Source organism: Cebidichthys violaceus, unplaced genomic scaffold (assembly GCF_023349555.1).
Source record: "Cebidichthys violaceus isolate CVI_PGR_0920_01 unplaced genomic scaffold, fCebVio1.0.p SCAF_10, whole genome shotgun sequence".
Classification (NCBI taxonomy): Eukaryota; Metazoa; Chordata; class Actinopteri; order Perciformes; family Stichaeidae; genus Cebidichthys; species Cebidichthys violaceus.
Genome location: NW_027176263.1, coordinates 11,631,812 through 11,652,310, shown reverse-complemented (window position 1 = coordinate 11,652,310; position 20,499 = coordinate 11,631,812). Strand labels below are relative to the sequence as shown.

The 20,499-nt window shown below is 43.6% G+C and overlaps 1 protein-coding gene across 1 annotated transcript; it reads left to right on the top strand.

Moving 5' to 3' along the window:
• The first annotated feature begins 12,697 nt into the window (after window positions 1–12,697).
• Window positions 12,698–17,287, top strand: dact2 (dishevelled-binding antagonist of beta-catenin 2). The gene is made up of 4 exons (XM_068718054.1): window positions 12,698–13,055; window positions 14,374–14,506; window positions 14,643–14,924; window positions 15,081–17,287. The coding sequence occupies exons 1-4, from the start codon at window positions 12,783–12,785 to the stop codon at window positions 16,919–16,921; spliced, it is 2,529 nt and encodes an 842-aa protein (XP_068574155.1). The 5' UTR covers window positions 12,698–12,782; the 3' UTR covers window positions 16,922–17,287.
• Window positions 17,288–20,499: the final 3,212 nt, after the last annotated feature.

Below are 20,499 nucleotides of genomic sequence, written 5' to 3'. Positions count from 1 at the left end.
CCTTTGGCCACGGCTGTGCATCGGCACTGTGGGCCATCGCTGCAGATGTTCACAAGAGGTAGAGGGAGATAGAGGCATCTAAGGAGGTGATGGAACTTTCAACAATGAGCGCCCTGAGAATTTACTGTCCGGCTCACCGTGGACAGAAGAATGGGCTGCTTCACTAGCAGAGAGCGAGCTTCATGCAGTGACGGACGATGAGTCAAGAAGAACCCCGTCCTGAACTCAGCATGGAATGTTTCATTTACAGTCACCCTCATGGACACCCTGGCCTGTGCCTCGTCTGCCAAGACACAAGAGGGATGGGGATTTTAAACAATGTAGATAATTCAGAGCTCAAAACTTCCCCCACTGCACAAAAGTTCTACATGTACTCAGATAGACAGAAAGGCACAATCCGCTCTCTCTCACTTTGTCTTCCCTTCCCACACTCTCGGTACCTCTCTGTTATCTCACTGTCTCCGTCTCTAACTTCTGCCAGTGATTTGTCATCTTTAAGCGATTCCACCTAAAGATTTCGAAGCAGAAAAAACATGATGTATGACAGTTTCTACGGAAATTATTAAAGCCAACATTTGCAGTGTAAGCAAACAGGATTTTCATCTACAAACCCGTCCTTGTGTGTGTGTATTTTGTTTAGACCTTGCACCATACCGTTTCTGTGGCATTGAGACAATATTTAGATTGTAGTAGTTACAGTAAATGAAATTAAATCATTGTAGTTGTCAATAAAATCAGGTGTGACGCTCAACGTTGGCGCCCAAAGATGGAGTTGCAATGTGCCATGCTGGGATTGAACCCAGCAGAACGAAGGTTCATCTTAATGAAAACATCATAATGTAGGTTATGTTGCAACTCTGATGAATGTCTGGCAAACCCCGGCTGAAATTGAAAACTGCAAAGAGGCATCGACCCAGGTATGTTTTTCCATGCTCCGGTTCAAACTCTCCCTCTTAATCCATCCGGTTCAAGATGTAAAGTTCATGAGTACGCTGGGTCCAAGCACCCCATCTCAAGGTGGATACTTGTTTTGCTCTGAAGAAATGATCAACATTCAACAAATATGGAGCACCGTTATGGCTCTTCCTACCATGATGTAAGCCGAGTAAAACCCTGTAGTGTGCAGTGTTGGTCAGTGCTGGGAAGGCTCCTCACTGGGCTGGGTCATGTGCAAGCCATGCTCATCAATCACAAACAGCGGGGACCGCGCAGCAACCTGGCGAAAGGAGTTGACGGCTTGACACGACTTGGCCTTCGGTGCCTCCTCGAATTCCGAGCCATTGCTGACTGAAAGGATCACTTGCATAATCTAATATTTGGTGGCACAAGAAAGCATTCATGCCTCATTTTGCCTCAAGTTTTCATTGGCTTTGTATATGTGATTTAGTTATGTGTGGCTCCCCACCCTGCTTCCAATCCTGATATTTGTCTTTGCATATCATTAATACTTTTAAAATGTATCCATTCAAATTTACCTCTTCATTTAAGCTACTGAGACCTTCCATGTGAAGGTCTCATTATGTGATTCTCCAGGCAACATCAGCCCCTATTCCCCTATGCAAAGCCCCTATTCCAGGCTCTCCATTGTAGTTGTGGATATCTCTTCCATGCACATAAACTCACTCTTTACAGAAGAATACTCTAACGAAGAGCCAAGTCAGTGATGCAACCATTCAGTGCCACAGGGCACGAAGTGTGTGGTGGATCAAGGACTTGGAACAGGACCAGTGATCAACAAGCCCTCTCTTAGCAAGGAGGGTAAATCATTTTTGACGAGTTGTAACAAGATCAGGACTTTCCTGGCATTGGCAATACCTAATGTTGCCTTTAATGGCATTACAGACAGATGGTAAGATGTGATCAATAGCCATTATTTTGATTACACTGAATATTCGCCAGCCTTTCTTGCATCATCTTGCAGTTGAGTGATGGATGAGCAGCCATGATAAAGACATGCCACCCTGGCAGTTTCCTCCTTGTCTCATCTTGGTGATGACACTATCGGTGACTCATCCTGCAGACCAGAGCCGTTATTCTTTAGCTGTGCCATCGTCTCCTCGTGCAGAGTAGGGGGGAAGAAGATGTTGCGCCCTGACCCACAGCAGTGAGTTTACATAGCTCAGATACCCAAAGAGATACACAGACCTCTCACTGTGCACATCGCCGTCATCACACAGAACTGATAGGAACTAATCAGTAAATGGCGGTTTTAACTGGCAGGGGGATCAGACCTGAACTGGACCTCACCGGATCTCCACCATGTTGTCTGAATGCGGGACAGATTCTATCACAACAAAACTCTCTTTCTTCCACTGTGTGAAGGCTTTTTATGGTGCAGTTTTATGTCAATAAACACATTACATATAAATTGCTGTATTGCTTTTGTATTTTTGCCATTCCTGATCACAAATACAGCCACATTGATGACTCTACTTATGCACAGTGTTGCTTAAAGCTAAATGCTAATGTCATTATGCTAACATGCCCATAATGCTGATGTTTATAAGTATTAGTTTATTGGCAATGTTAGCATGCTCAATTTGTTATTATGCTAACATTTGCAAATTAGCACTAAACCCAAAGTACAACATTGAAGCCAATGCGGAAGTGTCTTAAAACTTGAATCATTTTTAAGATTTATTACCTCAGTAAACATTGTAAACATGAGTTTATGGTCTCAATCACCAGTTTCAAGTCTTCTTCAATACAGCATGATGTTCATTTAGTAAATTATGGTCCTATTTAAATAAACCATAAAGTGGTGTATGCTTTTCGGCAGACTCACTGTGACTGACAGGTCGCTGCAACTACCAGAGCCGTGTATGGCATCTCTACACCACTCCGTCGCATTTCGAATATGGTAACTTCTGTTCACTGGTTGCAAAAAAAACAACAATCCAAGATGGCGATGGCGCAATTGTCGAACTCGAGGCTTCAAAACGGTAGTCCCCAAACCAATAGGTGACGTCACAATGACTACGTCCACTTCTTATATACAGTCTATGAGTACAGCTGAGGCTGAGGGGAATGTCATTGGTTTTGAGCAACATTTTTCACAACTAATTTTTTTTCCCACAAAATACTTGGCGAAGAGAGTGCTGGAAGATCTGAACCCAACATAAAAGTTACAAATAAGCAGAGAGGCACACATGGATTTTGACAACGTAAGATGGATGTCAACTTGAATGAGTGTCATTAGTTAGAGGAAATCATCAAAAAAATTACAATTCAATTCTAATACAAAACACGTGTTGCTCAATCAGCTGCTTACTAGGCCTTGTACAAGACTTGAACTTTCTGACACAGAAGAAAATAATGACAAAGCTTTCCAAAAATAATCCTCTCAGACATTTTGACATTCTATGGTGCAATAAGCTTCTGGGAGTTCATGCCATGACCCTACTTCTCACTTGAATTGTTACCTCAGTAAATATTGTAAACATGAGTATATAGTCTCAATCGCTAGATTCAAGTCTTTTTCAATACAGCATGGTGTTGATTTAGTAAATTATGGTCCCATTTAGAGTCAAATAGACGATAAAGCAGGGTATGTGGGGAGTGTGTTCCAGATCATCTTGCTCTCGTCAAAAGATCAAATCAGCAAACTTCCCAAAATATCAAACTATTTCTTTAATGATCAAGACATTCCTATTATTATATTATTCCTATTTAGAGTAATGATAGTTTTCATTTCACTCTGCGTTCATTTGCAGGACAAATATGGAAACATTATTTACAGATTTTTAGTCATACAGTTTCATAAATCAAGAGCAGTTATAGTCTGTAAACATCTTTATGTGTGAAACAAAACGCAGGTGAAGCTTCACAAATTAACAGTCACCATGTGTCTGTTGTGGGACGCTGTTAGCGACAGTTTACAGGGGTTTCCAAGCAGCGCAGAGAGGTGACAGAGTTTCTATGGTTGGCTCACCACACAGACCTGCTCTGTCCCAGCCTGCGGAGCGTCAGGCTCCCTGCGTCAGACCTGGCCTTGGAGAGAAGGGCTATATTATGGGTCCTTGGCCCCTGCTTCTCCCCTGTAGTTCACAACTTTTTCACCAGAAGAAAATGTGAGTTTTTTATTTCACCCCCAAAATTTCCCTTTCTAATCACGCGTCACGGCCCTTGGCTCAAGCAGCTGGGAAACTCACCACCCAGTCATGTCCTGAAACACGTCTGTGCTATCAGCCACTCCATCAAAACCTATTTGCCATCCAAACACAGCCATAAATTAATTCAGAGCTGGGGCACTGATTTAAATAGTCGTCTGGCTGTACCTTTCCTAATACCTGTGCTGATATGTGATACTGGGAGGATTTACATAAGTGCTTTGTAGGCCTTGTCAGGAGAAATATATGACCAATAAAGGCAACAGAGTCCTCTTACCAACCCTGCACATGACATTTCTAATGTCCATGCTGCACAGGAATGGCCTTGATTTTTTTATCTAACTTCCCTAAAACATAACGCAAGCTGAACCTTCAAAGCAGAAAGGACAAGCAGGGTTATAGCCAACAGATAAAACTTTCCCACAGCCACTCTGACAATTTGTAAATGGCTCCATGTGCTCCGCAGCTTGACCTTTGGCTCCCTCTATATAAGGTGTCATGTCCTGGTCAAAAGACCAGATCAGTAAAAAGCAAGACTTTAACAGTCTGCAAGTACATTTTAGGGCACTCATTCTTCAAATATGTGAGGAGTGCTTCACTCAGAGGAATTTGCAAACATTTGCTGCACATTATCTTGTTACAAACACTCCTAATCCTCACTCACTGCCTGATAGAGGGGAAAGATAATTGCTCCTCCTCAGGGAGGGACTCATTGCAATTGTTTCTCTTATTGTGCCGAGCCCTTTTTGCCAGATTCATTGTACCTTAAATGGTAGATAAACTTGGTTGATTTGATGTTTGTGAGTTGGCTCCTGAGATGAAAATGCAGCAAAATAAAAGAAAGCGCTCTAGAGTGAACCTGTCTGCTCATATTTTTCAATGACAAACAAGTTGCAACGATTGTTGGAAAACACCTCAGAAACAAAACTGAACATTTTTCACTGGACTTTCGTTCTATGACGGCTCTGGGAAAGCCGCCCCGAGTCTTTGTTTGTGCAAAATCAAACTTTAATCTGGTGCTTTTGATAGATGTAGCCTTTTGTTCCAAATGTTTATGTAAATACCCAACAACAGTCTTGTGTGGTCCTGTGTCTAATCAAACACACTCACGTTTGCCTCTCGTAGCCATCAGATCACTAGCCAGCACACACTATGTTCAGCGTGGACTGAGGTTTCAGAAGGGGCGAGTACACGGCGGGCATGGGGAAGAGCAAGTGGGTTTTCCTCCAGATCGGGGACAATCGCATCTGTGATCGCTGTGATCCCAGCTCGCCGCTCCACAGGCCAGCTGTGTTGATGCTGTCAGCCTCATCTTGTCCGCTCCATCTCCTCTGGGCCACATGAGCTCCCATGGAGGGCTTCAGGAGGATTAGCACACCAGAGGAGGGGATGAAGGGTTCAGGAGCAAGTGTTCGGAGGTCAGCCCGGGGTTATACATTTGATCTCCTCTCAAGTACAAATTAATGTGCTCTGATGTATTATTTCGATTCAACTGGCTTACACTGACATGAGCCGCAGTTCTTCAACCCATCAAGTGTAATTTACTCACACTGGGGATCGTGCCTGTCAGAAAGGCACGACATCACCTGAGTCTGGTGTTTTCCTGTCCAGTGCAACCGAGGAGCGAGCTGCAGGTTGTTTTGGTCTGGGATGGCGGATGGGGGGATGGGGGTGGTGCTCACAAACCGCACAGCGCATTGAGTTAGCCCAGATGGGACAGTTGTACACAGTTGTACACGTTGTGCACATTTGATGAATAACAATTCCTTGCGGACAGAAGTGTAATGCCACCCTGAGGGCAATTCTGTCACACTCCCCACACGTGGAAAAACTTCAGGTGATTCTGCAAAAAAAGAGGCCTCTTAAAATTGCACACCTGTGTAGGGACCGCAGCGTTTCAGAACTCAACCTGTATAGCCTGCGGTAATATTCCTATGAACCCAAACCTCAAGACTGAATATCTTATCCCATGATGCAAGGATCAGATGCTGATCAGACATGAGGGAAGTTTAGACAAGAGAGTTTGGTTCCCCCGAGTCTGTGTTGCAACTGCATTGTGATAGCTTAGTGGCCAGCCACGTCTGCTGGTGTTCCTGTGTACAAGAAGAAACTTGCTCCGTCAGAATAGCTGCCCTTCGAGAGGGGAGAAAATGTAGTTGTCTCTGCCACCATCTTGATAAACATACGTAAACAGTGCATACAGGAGGAAAAAAGGACACAACAACTGACATTGTGTCATAGTTGTCCATGAAAGCAGAGCTTTGCTTCACTTCATGGTGTTCTCAGATGCTGGGTTAGACAATAGACTTCCTCCCTATGTGTGCATCAGTTTGTGCGTGAGAGGGGGTGGACAAGGGACTGTTTCTTTAAAATTCCTTTTGCCTTTAAAAGGTTCAGTTCCACTCTTGAGACTGATTTGGGTTTTCATTTGGTTTTATTCTGTCTTAAAGAACTAGTGTGTAGTATTTAGAAGCATCTAGGGGTGAGGATGCAGATTGCATTCAACCAAATACCCCTCTGCTCACCCCTGCCTTACCAAGTGTGTTGGAAAACTATGGTGGCCTTCAGGTAACGTAATAACCTGACAGACCCTCTCTAGAGCCAGTGATTGGTCTGTTCTGGGCAGGGAGTAGAGACTAGCAAACCACAAGATGTTGTCATCATTTAAATCTAATTGGCACTGGAGTAATAGTCTTCCTTTTATTAAAGGTCCAGTGTGTAGGTGTAAGTGGCATCTAGCAGCGAGGTTTCTGATTGAAACCAACTGAAACTTCTCCCATCTGCCAAGCGTGTACAATGGCTGACGCGACAACAGGAATGGCCCTCTATAGAGCCAGTGTTTGGTTTGTCCATTCTGGGCTACTGTAGAAACATGGTGGACCAAGTGGTTGACCAGTATGTGGATATAAAAGGCTCATTCTAAGGTAACGAAAACATATTGATTCTTAGTCTCAGGTGATTATACACTAAAGAAAACAGACCTTTTATTATTTTACCTTTTATTCCATTTCTGCAAATAGATTCCCCTTAATCCTACTCACAGGGCCTTTAACAGATGCCAAATTCAGTTCAGTCCGTTCCCAGCGCGGTTACAGAGTGGCGTGGGTGTCCGGGGCTCCACAGACAGAGTCAGTTAAGTACGATGTCCAAGTCTCACCCAGCTCAGACATGCGTCTCCTATGAAAAGATACGAGCCATTAGAGACTCACCATGATAAGTCTCTCTTGTATGGACTTTGACACTTTTACATCCATGCCTGAAATGTAGCCTTCCAAGTAAATTATGTCTTTCAGACTAATTTCTAGTTAATTCTGTTTTTCTCCCTCTGAAGACCCAAAGAGACACATGTATTGTACACACATAAGTTATCTCAAACTTATATTAAATACTTGTGGGTTAAGCAGGTGTAAACATATAAAAATTATACAAAATCTTCACATCACATTTACGGCAATTGTGCGTGGCACACTGTGCCCCTTGACAAATCCCCTTGAGGCTTCACTCAGGAAAAAAAACATTTTCCAAATAGCTCCCCCAGCTTGTCACACAAGAGGTATAGACTATCCACTGCTTTAAATCCCCCCATGGGATCTTGGCTGAAAGCAGCACACTGCATTCATAGGTAAGGCAATGCGAAACCAGTTAATTTAGACTGATGTCTTTATGATTTGCAGGAGTACAGCTTGAAAGCCAGTCTCCCTCAGTTGCTGAATAAACAAAAATTTGTTCAGCTCAAATAAAATTTGATGAGGAGATAATTTTGCGAGCATACAGCATAAAGGTCTCTCTCATGTGCAGGGGTGCTGAAAATCAAATGGGAGTCTGAAGAGGTAGTTCAGCACACGGTGGACAAGATGACAGAGAGAGATATGGATGATTCGGTCCACCGTTGGGGACAGGCCTCCACGTGTCCACATAACAGTCTACAGTCAAAAATCCTCATTGTAACTTCAAAAATTAAACTTACAGGACTTAAAAATCCTCATGAGTACCTAATACAATTCTTACAAGATACTTTAAGGAACCAGTTTTGTGACCTCTTTAATGAACAAATGAACATCCCACTGTGTTATTTAATCAAATGTAAAGCAACCGTAAAGAAAATTCCAACAACATTAGACAGTTCATTCAACTTTTTTGGCATGAGCAACTCTGAATCAAAGCTAAAACCCACAGACACAAGCCTCTAATCTGGGATTTCATCAGGAGATAAATCCTGGAGCTGCTCCACTGACAATGAATTGGAAACTGACATGGTGGATTGTGCGGTGACTGCCTGAGCTTTTGCTCTCCAGTAGGTTTGACAGTATCGGTAGAGACGCAGTTATGAACATATCTCAGATACCTTGTAAAAGCCCGGGATCTGTTGTAGGCAAAGTTGACATCAGTCAGTGTCATAAGCAGCGACACGTTATTTGGATGCAGCATTGACTTTTGTTGGAAGAGAAATGTGAATTCTGCTCTCTGTTTAAGACCCATGACTTGCCAACCGGCCTATCCCTGACATGGAGTTGGAGTGTTTTGGATTAGAAATTACTTGAGGCATTAAAAGTAAGTCTACGGTTTCAAAACAACCAAAGCTACAAAGATGAATTCACTGGAAGCCATTCTTTTAAAAGGATATATTTATTCAAGAAGCTGAAGATAAAGAACAGATGCATTTAATTGCCAGTAAAACTCTCTTGGAAAAAAAATCTAATAATCTCCCTCACTGACTCAGGAACTGATGAGTGGCCACATGTTGACATCAAAAAGTAGTGTGTGAGGTTCATTCATTCAATCGTTCTAGCGTGTGATAATTGTGTTGGTGGTTGTAGCGCTGCAGGGATCACTGGTGGCAGAGCGACAGAGGCCCTGTTGTCAGACACGAGAGGCCACTTTGATCTCTGAAATTCCCTGTGTTTGCCAGTGTTGATGACAGAATACCTGTGAGAGGGATTTTTTCAATCAGAGAACCTGCATGGGAATTCCCTGACAAGCAACAAGAACAACACACACACACACAGAAATATTTGGCAACACACAAACCCCCGGAAATATAGCTCAAAATCAGCAACACCCATCACAGGAATCCTGTTTCTTTTCAGGCAGGCATCGGAGTGTCTTCTGTATGATATCAGATTTTACTCCTTTGAAGTCGTACGCTCATGATGTCTACATGTGAAAAGGTTGTTTGTTTTTTACCATGGACACTGAGCTGACAGCAGGTCTTCCTCTCACACATTCAAACACACACACACACTCGCTCGCTCAGTCCCACATATGACAACACCCCATGTTTACCCCCCTGACTTCCATCCCACACATCTTGTTTGTGGCAGCAACATCCATTGTTCCTGTCTGTATCTACAGGTACAAACTCTTTATCACGCTCTTTCCACTGCAGCTGTTTTCGAAGAAGTAGCATGGATACAATAAAAGGGATTGCTGGCCCTGTGCTTTTGTTTTTTTTATCAACATTTGACTACTTTATCATTTCTTAAGTGGATGGAAAAAGAGAGGGAGGATGGAAAATCTGCTGATAAAAGAAAAAACCACACAAAGAGAAACCTTGGGTGAGACAAAGCTGTTTGAATTTATAGCCTTACAAAGTGATAAGATAAAAAGTACATTTTTGGAAACCAGGGTGGATGAGGTTAAGAGAGTAATGATGACTCAAGCACAAAGCCCACACTTGATTGCTAAAAAGAGGACACCTTTTGGAGCAGCACCACTGCTGATGTCACCCTAAAGGAAGTGCTTTGAAGGGGATGGGGGCAGAGGGACATCCAGGCATCACAATGCAGCATTGTATGCCAGCAGCATCACAAGGACATGACGCTATCCCTGTGAGGAGTGGGCTTCACAATGCGCTGTATATTCGCTATAATGTGAGCATCCTGATGAGAGGGCCTGCCATCAAAGTGATGGGGATGTGTTATTTTGCAATCAGGGATGGGTAAACAAGTGATTTAGCTCCATATCTCCCAAAAGAAATCTGTAAATGTCATGATTAGCTGCGCGGTGAATGGATGAACCAGCTTGCACCCAGGGTTATTCGATTCCAAATTTCCCAAAAATGTACAGACTATCCACCAAAAAAACGAGGCAGGATAATAATAATCTCACAAGATTGAGAAGTAGTGTGACACTGCCCCCTAGTGTCTTTAGGCTAATGGTTTTAAATTCATAGTACAATTGCATGTAGTCTGTGAATTTAAGTTCCCAAATGCCATTCAAACAGCGTTTAACCTGCGTGCAGTTGATTTAGCTCCTATTTAAAATGCTTCAATCAACTTTATCTTGGATCAGACCATGTGTGTGTGAGAGATACACACACAGGTGCACATCCCTCCCGCCATTCCGTTTTTTTCTTTGAACTCTGGCTTCAAGATAGCTGCAGATATCAGCGCGAAAGAATGTCCCCACCTGTGCTACAGTGAGAACAGCAGCAGTGAAGGTGAATAGTCTGCAGCCCTCCATCATGCTGCCTTCGCCTGTGATGAGGGCTCAGTCACTCCCTCATTTATTTGTTATCAGATTATTAACGACAAGAACAAGAGCTTACTTCATCTCAGCTGCATCAGGTAGGAAGAAAAGAAGAGCAATGCTTGTCCTGTGAGTCATGTTGTTTTGAGAACAACAGAGATAAAATAATGAACAAACTAGACCAGTGATGTGATTTCATAATGCATGAAGTTAGTGACTTAATGGCTAAGAGTAGACCTTCAACATTCTAGTTTTCACTAATTCTTCATCACTACATTATCTCAGTCCTGCAGCCAAATAAATAAATGTCGTCCTTTTTCAAAGACTTTAATAACTTTAAAGTTAGGATACAACCGTTGACATTCATTACATTGAACAAGGAGCAGGTCTGGGGGCGGAGCTGTCTGTGGAAGAGCAGGAGGTGGGAGGAGCCTATCTTGATGACAGCCTATAAGATTAAGTACAGGTGTGAACCTCTTTGCATTACCTGCAGGGGTTTTGTGCTGCCCACAGTTGTTTGTCTGAATGACAATGTGAGTACTTGACTCTTATTACACGTATGTTTGCAGTACCTTAATGCTTGTGTGATTTATGCTAAATTACACTGATGCACATTGTGTTAATTCTTTCCAGTAATAGGGTAGCCAGGTATTGCTCCCTATGTATTGCATTTAGAGTAAGGTGCTAATACATGGTACATATTCTTCTGTTTAGATAGAACCTGCCTAGCCTGCCCTACCACCTGTTCCACTTCTACAATAAATCACAATTGAAGTGGACTCTTCCGGTGTCTCATTGAGCTGACTGCACCTCTATAGTGTTAAACAGTATCTGGTAACCAGCATACCCAATTACAGTCCTGACTGGTGAATATTCTAGAGTCAGTGTCTTAATATTTAGTTACTCAACAACACACAAACATATCGCTGAAGTTCATCATTTGCAGTTGTATGGTCAGATAGTACATTGATAGTACATTGACTTTGGAGAGAGTACTTTCAATTTAGTTTCCTATAGCAACCATTCAAAATATGCACAAGATATATGATCGGTCTCAGTCATTTACATCTTCAGGTATTCCCCCTGAATGTAGAATAAATATATACATTTTCTTTTCTTTTTTAACTTTTAAGCTATGCCAGAATCTCAAAAACAATAAGTGCAGTGATTCATAATGTATAGGCCTGGTGGCCCACCAAAATGTTTTCATTCACAATGCAAATAAATTAACTCACTGTGGGATTTTTTTTTTTGTACTTTGAATGCAATTACATTTCCAGCTTGCATGGAGCTTGGTACTCAAAAGTATCTTATTACCTAGCATAAGAGAGACACATTCATGTCCATGTGCAGATCATTAAAGTGCTCTTTATAACCACAAGGGGGCGTCATTTATCCAACACTGGTCTAAACTGCCACCACCATCTACATTTGCTGTGTTCTCAAGTCTCCATTTCCAAGGAACAAACTACAACGAAATGAGTTTGGTTGAACGAAGATTAGTAGTTTTGAATCGAAGTTCTACTAAACAAAATATACTATCCATCTAGTCATTGTAAATGTGATTTAAAACTTTGAGTTTTGCACAGAACTTTAGCGTCAAATTCAATCCTTGTACAAAACGTGTGGAATACTTTCCTCATAACTGCTCAGATGCATGCTAAGGTGATTACATTGTTTTTGGATTTGCTGAGTGGTACTGAGAGCACATGTTCATAGCATATGTATTCCCTGAAATCACTTAAAAGTACTACTGAGTGCTACTGGAGAGAATAATAACACAATAATAGTTAATTGCTGCTGCTACAAACTAATTTCCCCCTCGGGATTAATAAAGTTTCTATCTATCTATCTATCTATCTATCTATCTATCTAAATAGCATAATAATATGCTCATCATGCCATGTGGTATTATACAGATGAATTAGTACATGCCTCGGCAGCTCCAGTGAGGACTTGAATGGGGAGGATTAAAACCAGATGTTCATTGGGACTCAGTGGCCAGCCAATAAGGAGGAGGGCCGTTTGGACTGTGGGAGGAGCTCCGCCTCTCCTCAAAGCTCAAGATTTATTCTAACAGGTAGTTTAAAAACCAAACGGATCAACAGCAGCAGCAACAACAAGACAGTCGCTAACGAAGTCTGAGCAAAGACGTTTCTTTAACTGCGTTTTATTTCAGGATATGCCCGGACGCCCCCCTCCAGCATGCTGAGCAGGAAGGGATCTTGTGCGGGGATGATGAGTGCTGCGGCCGGAGTGGACCGCAGCAGGGTCGGGGAGAGGCTACAGGCAGCCCTGGCCGGGCTGCAGGAGCTGCATCTGCTGAAGGACAGACAGAGCGACATGGTGAGCTGGGCGCTGAGGATGGACCGAGAGAAGCCGGTCACTGCAGTCCACGCAGGCCCGGAGAGTCCCAGGGTGATGGGGGCTGAGGAACAGCGGCTGGAGGCGACCTTAACAACCCTAAAGCAACAGCTGGTAGGAAGCAATTTATCTCAAAAGCCATAAAATCATTAAAATACCTCTCGGGGGCATACTGTGCAAGCAGTAGTTTGGTGTCAGCCATAATATTGTTTTACCTTGTTTATACTTCATATTTATAACGATGGGACTAACATCCTCATTTACTTTTTTTATTGTCGTGGGAATAAAATCGTCCCTTTTGAATCTTGCCGTCAGCTGATGCTCATGAGCATACCGTCTTTAATTATTAGCAGACACACTTTCATGCTCTCAGCTGGGGGTAGGAAGTAGGATAGGTGTCATAAATCAAGGTTCACTGCAGGACCAAGAGGACTCTGAGTTGTGTACGTGCGCGCACACAGTGCATGTGCAGACTGCAGGGGGGTGCATACCGTAATCATTAACCACTAATGCCAGGGAGTATTAAAAAATATATGGTGGTGTGTTTTTCAAAAGTGGTTAATTTGCTGTGAATGACAGTCATGAGATGCCCCTGAGTGTTGCAGACAACTGGTTGTGTTAAGTTTTCCATGACAAGCTTTTTCCATGTGGACTAATGTTGTAACCCTTCACAGGAAGGGCAGGGATTAAGGTGATATGCTTGACTTTTAGTAGAATTGGGTGAATGCTTGAAAAGATGCACTGTATAGTAGGACAACATATGGTTTAAATTGTGTTTAACAGTCTTGCAAAATGCTGCAGACTCACAACACCCCATATTTTAAAAGACACCACCATCTACATATAGACATAATGGTCCAGAAACACTTTACAAGAACTCTCTTTTTTGCCACAGTTTAAATAGAACTCAACCAAACTGATTTGATTTTTACAAGAGAATAAGACTTTAATTAAATAGAGTCCTCATTTTAAGAACCACTGTAACCACTGTAAATGCCCAGCCCGAGCTGCAAAGCAAACAGCCCTTCATCCCAACCCCCAAGCTTTCCTCTTCTATTAGTTTACACAATGGCCAGGCCCTCGCTGTGGGGGAGAAATGAGTTACCCACCACTGCTTCTTTTATGCTCCCCCTTGTCCTGCTGGGGTTAATCATCAGCCACAGCTGAGTCGCCTTTGTTTTTCTGATGGCTGTACATTAGAGCATCTTTTATCTGAACAACAGGCCTTGTCTAAATGAAATTAAAGCACTGCCAACCTTCATCATGACTTTTCTGCTTAATATTCACCTGTACAGACACTTTATGTAACTGTATGCATGTGTGTGCGTAAACTCCTTTCCTGAGAAAATCAGTAAGACTTGTCCTTTGGTTCAGGATATACCACACACATTTTGGGGGTCGGCTAAAATGGGATGTGGTGTCTGTTTTACAGTCTCGTCTTCGGAAACAGGATGTAGGTCTGAAGACTCACTTGCAGCAGCTGGACCAACAGATCAGTGAGTTGAAGCTGGATGTGAGCAAGGCCTCCACAGAGCAGCTGGAGAGTGACAGCAGGCCAAGTTCAGGTGTGTAGGCTAACACTTGCACAAAAAGCCCTACGGTTGTTTAACAAGTATCAAATTACCATGCGAAGCTACCATCACATGATGTTAGATACCAAGAAAAACGCTCATGTGCACAATTGTTCCTGCTTCTCTCCAGGCTTCTATGAGCTCAGCGATGGCGGCTCTTGCTCGTTGTCCAACTCGTGCACCTCTGTGTACAGTGAGTGTCTGTCCTCCTCCCAGACAAGCCTTCTCCTCTCTCCCATGAGGCCTGCCAATTCCCACATCAGCCCGCCATCACAAGTAGACGGATGCCGCCGGCGTTCTGCTGATGAGAGCACTACCCAGACCAACCCTCTGCGGGCCACCGGCCTCCATCTTGGCAGCAGCAGGATTCGAGCGAGCACCGAAAAGGCTCGACCAAGACCTGTATCAACAGGTAACCAAATCTCTCAATCTCTGATTTAAGATAATTTAAGGTCTCTCGTGTCGTAATGGGAACCATGCAACTGCTGTTACTTGTATTTTGCTGCATACGATTTTTCAGTGATTTGAAAGGTTAATCTGTATTTTGTGTTGTCTTTGTGTTCTTTAGGTGATCTTGATAGGATGATGGCTCAAGGACCAAGCTACTACAAATATGTGGATGCAAAGAAACCCTCAATGTGCTCAAACCTAAAGACCTCCAATGTGGACCCCAAGTTCCACAGCAACCTGGTGTCCCGCAGTGGGACGGAAGTGTACCACTACCCGAGCCCCCTGCACGCTGTTGCTCTCCAGAGCCCAATCTTTTCCCATGGGGGCGACCCAGCCACACCTGGACTTCTGGAGGGGCAAGGACCCCTTGCAGTGAGCCGTTCTGACACTCTCCAAAGGGCACAAATGGGTTATGAGACCAAGACCCTGGGTTACATTGACATGCTCCTCCTGCGCAGCTTGAGCAAAATCCAGAGTGAAACGGGCACAGAGTCTCTGCAGACACACGGTGACTATCACAGGAGGCCCACTGAAGTTTTAACTGTGTTTCCCGAAGTGTCTCAGAAAGACTTGTCTGTGCTGCAGCCTCTTCCAGCCCCAACCACAGACATTAACCCACTAGATAGTGACCAGAAGAGACACTGCACGACATTCTCCAGCCACGAGCCAGCTGATAAGGCAAACCACAATCAGTCAGTGAGAGCCCTGGAGGTTTCATACCGATACTCCTATCCTGCTGCCATGAGGGATTACAGCGCAGATGAGGTCACCACTTTATCTCTGAGGAAGAATGATAAACCGCAAGGAGAACATGCTAGTGTAGCAAGAGGCAATCCAGAGTCCGTGCCCCAAGAGAGAAAGGGCCATAGGCAAAGATCAGTGATGGCCCACAGCTCCAGCACAGAGGAGAGTCAAAGCTTTGAGGTTCACACTGGTCACACAGCTTCCCCTGAGTTTGTCCATGCCAAATTTGTCCCCGCTGGATCTCAGAGGGTCAAGGTGAGACAGGCAGACCGTAAAACCAAAGCCGTGAAACTGAAAAGAAAAAGCAGTGAGAAGCCGCGAGCAATGAGGCAGCAATATGGCTACTCCTCGGGTGAAAGGACCAGAGAGGCCAGTGGTGGAACCAAGGGGGAACAGAAAAGATCAGGAAAAGGAAAAACTACCCAGAAATGTACCCCCTGTCACACAGAAGAGCGCAGACAGGGCTCAGGCTCTGACTCCAGCCACTGTAGCCCAGGATTCATGTACACCCACAAGGTCCATTCTAAGCCACATCCCATCCCTGTTGTTTCGAAGTCTAGCAAAAGCCGCAGACTGCAGTGCCTTGGGTACGAGCAGCCTGTAGAGCAGAGGAAGAGGAGACAGGGGGCTACCAAATGGCCGTCCGATGTGGAGATGTTCCAGGCCTCATGTGTTCAGCGTCATGTTCAGGCACCAGGGAGCATGCAGATGGTCCGCAGTATGAGTGCCAAGTCAGGCCAGTGGATAGGACCTCCTCGCTCCTTCCAGTCCTCTAACCCTTTTCTCCACAATCTTAATGCCAGATACCCTCCAGCAGCCTTCAACATCTCGAGCCACTACCCACCCAGATGTGAGTCCGAGTACTCGGCCGAATGTGCCTCACTGTTTCACTCCACCATTGCTGAGAGTAGCGAGGGGGAGATGAGTGATAACACCACCAACCGCTTTGGAGATAGCGAGTCCAGCCAGAGCTTCCAGTCCTTTTCGGATTCTGACAGCAGCCTGTCCCTGGACGAGGAGGACCAGGTGGACGGCCAGGAGGAGAGAGGTCTGGTGTGGGCTGAGGCTGCTCTGGGGCCCACCGCAGCTGGACTGCCCCTCCAGCAGCTCCCACGCCCTGAGCCATCAGCCTGCCGCATCAAAGCTTCCCGGGCCCTGAAGAAGAAGATTCGTCGGTTCCAGCCGGCCTCCCTGAAGGTCATGACCCTGGTGTAGCAAAGTTCCCCCTGGGCAGCGTTAGAACTGTTGGGACAACACAGAGGGCTGTGGGAAATGACTTCAAAAGTGTTTGGAAACCGAGTCTTTGACCTCAACACCTTAATCATCACTGAGAAGCAGCAATTAAACAGGACTGCGTCTGTGATTGTTTTGTTAAAATAATTTTCAATGGTTGAACATGAGACTGTAGACAATAGTGCACTGTATGAAAGCAAGTATTACACAATTCCACTTAATTTGTAAATATATATGTTGTAATTAGGGTTTGTCATATCATGTGGCTGCATTTGACAATTTTATGGACATCTGTCATATAATTGTATGTACCTAAGAAATAAAACCAATCCAATTTCTTATTGCAAATAATTGTTTATTTTCTGTCAATTTCTTAATTTTGCCCGTTGTTTAAAACCATCCATGTTTTCTTATTGGAATAAATGTATTTAATATATATTGGTATAGTTTGAGTGTTTATGAATTCTTCACTTTTTCTTTTTTAGACAGCTAAAGGCATTGTTGTCTGTTAGCCTACTGAGCTAAGCACTAGCTTTGGTATTATTAGCACCCTACTTTTCTTCATCAGTGAGTGCGAAATGTTTACTAAATTGAATCTGTTAACTTCTCCCTTCTTCTGGTGACGATTTGTCTGACATGTTTGAAAAAAATCTCCACTTAATCCTTACAAACGTCCCACTGAGGCAGACCAATTTAGCAGAGATAGTGCTAACGACTCCTTATCTGGTTTCCTGCCCAGCTGTGTGTTTAATAAGTTGCGTCTTCAACAATCACCCCAGACCGCTGTGTTTAATTAGAGGGTGAAACTTATCAGTCTCAGTCTTTTAAATGTAAGTAAACACACTTGCACTGAAGCACTAAAACACACAGTCACACTCCTACAGTTTCACAAATAGACATTAAGATGATGGCAACAGCGGTTTTAAAACAGTTGGTGTATATGGCAAGGGGCGCATGGGATTTAGAAGGAATGACGGATGATAAGAGGCTCGTCATTTGTGAGCTGTCATGAGGAGATTAAACAGTGGGCAGCTGCACAGAGTTGCCCAATAATCTCATTTCCAAAATCTGCCTCGGTATCTTTCCATTAAAATTCTTTCAAAGACGAGGTGAGAAAAGGGCACTCATGAAGGTAAGCAGTGGAGTGACTGGCCTTCCACACATCGGCACTCTCTCTCCCGTGGTCATACATAATGTTTTCTCTCATTAGAAAGCCACTCTGACCTTAAAAGTTCCCAACTAAGAAGCTTATAGGGCCGACAAACAATTTCAGCATTTCATCAAATGTTACTTTGAAGTTTTGCTCCCTGCTGATTTAATCACAGTGAAGACCATTATTTTTAAGACCCATGGATCCTAAATTTATAAATTTTCTCTCCTTTCACTAGAAATGTTCAGTTTACCATCGAAGAAGAGAAGGCATCACTCTTTGAATATAAGTGCTCACTAAAGGGCATGTGTTAATTCAGCAGCATTTTTTTCTCTATTCATCAAACACAAGACAGGTCTAAAGGGCACAAACGCCACACATCAAAGAGAGCATTTTTAGTTGAGAGAGTTGCTACAATTGAATCAACTCATTAGGATTTTGTACATCCAGCTGACCTCTGTCCGCACCGAAAGAGCGACAGCGAGCTGTCGGTGGGATTAGTGCTGCTGTTTTCAACCCGGCTCAGAAGGAGCATGACATGCGCTGGACTTGTCTTTGATGTTGAGTATGGCGGGACCTTGTGTGCTTGCTGACCTTTCCAGCTGTAGAGGTGGCTCATCTCTGAGGGCACATCTCCCCACAAAAGAGAGGTCAGGGGCCTGGTTGTACCCTTGCAGTCTCTGGGCTTGTCTCTTTTTGTGTTCAACTTGTCTGCCATTTACTTCCTTCAGACTCATTGTTTGAGTCTGTGGTAATAAGGTGAGTCCACCTGTCCACTGCTCAGCCCTGACTAAAATTTGTTCTTTGCAGAATAAATACATTGGATGTTTTTTTGTTGCTGAAGCTGTGCCTTAACTACAAAATGTAATTGGATGATGAATAAAGCCAATTTGGCTGGGTAATGAAACCTCCGGGGGTCGAATTGGAAGCAGCAAGCTGTGCAGCAGGTGTACAGATTCACACCTGCAAATAGAATTTGGTCATGATATTTTAGAGGGTAAGTTGAGTGCGTTGAGGGCGTAACTGAACACACTCCCTATGGATGGCTTTCAAGTCATATTGAAGGACTACAGATGTCGCTTGGGATCTCATTACACAGAAGTGCTCTGACTTTGACATCATATACATGAGAACACATGGGCAAACGGTCACATCTAATCAAGATCATACATTTTCAGCTGACACCACACCTGCTGATAAAAGATCTTAACTGAGGTCTTTCAACCGTAAAAAAGACTAAGCCATGATTACTTTTTCACCTGGCTAGAGATCCATGAATACAGCTCCATTTTTTTCTTCTACTTTTATACCATTTGCATTTTACACCATAGTCTTGAGAGGAAAGGGGAAATGTGGAGTATTTAGGCAATGAAGGTACTGAGAGTGCATGGTTTAACCAGCAAGCTAAAAATAACTGATTATTGGCTTCACACTCACACACAGCTTTCCTCTCACGCTCCCACTAAGGCGGCCTGCAGTAAAACATGCTTCTCAATGTCCAGTGAAATATAAATAGGTGGAGGTGTCATGCCAAACTACTCTGAGTAGTAGGACAGGTAAACAGTGATGTAATACAGTAAATGCATGCCTCTGAGCCGATTTAGACATTGATCTTATTACATGTCAGGTCACTGTGCTCCTCTTTTCTACTAGTGACATGAAAAACATTTATTCAGGTCTCCAAATGTAAAGTAGTCTGGAAAAAGAATTATCAAATTGTATCCTGATAACAAATCCAAAAGTAGATTTAACGTCTCTGTGACAATTTGACATCCGTAAAACAAGAAAAACATTGCAAACAAATGAAAGAGAGAGCAGAAAATGGAGTTGAAATAACAATGGGTGTGCCGCAGACGGGTGTTAATTAAACTTTGGCTTGGTTCACATTAGGTCACAGTTGGAGGTGGGGCTCTCCTCTTGCGTGTGAATGAGGTAATTCTAAAACCCATCACGCACCAGCCCTTCTCATTCTGTCTCCATGCTCAAAACACATAATACCCCATCAAGCTTCCTGTGTGTTCTTTCTTCATCGTGGTCGGCCTTCAGCGGCATGTAATACTCCGATTTTATGCCTTTACACCAGCGACAGCCGTGGCATCATGTTTTCAGGTTGTCCGTCCGTCCGGTCCACCCTTGTGAACACAATATCTTGGGTACACCTGGAGCGAATTTCTTCAAATTGCGCACAAATGTCCGCTCGGACTCAGTTGTGAGCGGTTCTGATTTTGGAGGTCAAAGGTCAAGGTGACTGTGATCTCACGTCCGTCCCATTCTCGTGAAACTAATATCTTGGGAATGCCTCTTGAAATGTTGCACAAACTTCCATGTAGACTCAAAGATGAACTGATTATAAGCCGGCAGTCAAATGTCACTGTAACTTTACAAAACATGTTTTTGATCATAACTCACA

Bases quoted from the DNA above. Each gene is read 5' to 3' on its own strand.
- dact2 (XM_068718054.1), top strand. From the start codon at position 12,783: ATGCTGAGCAGGAAGGGATCTTGTGCGGGGATGATGAGTGCTGCGGCC. The intron at 14,507-14,642 runs GTGTGTAGGCTA...GCTTCTCTCCAG, and splicing joins TGACAGCAGGCCAAGTTCAG to GCTTCTATGAGCTCAGCGAT. The intron at 14,925-15,080 runs GTAACCAAATCT...TGTGTTCTTTAG, and splicing joins ACCAAGACCTGTATCAACAG to GTGATCTTGATAGGATGATG.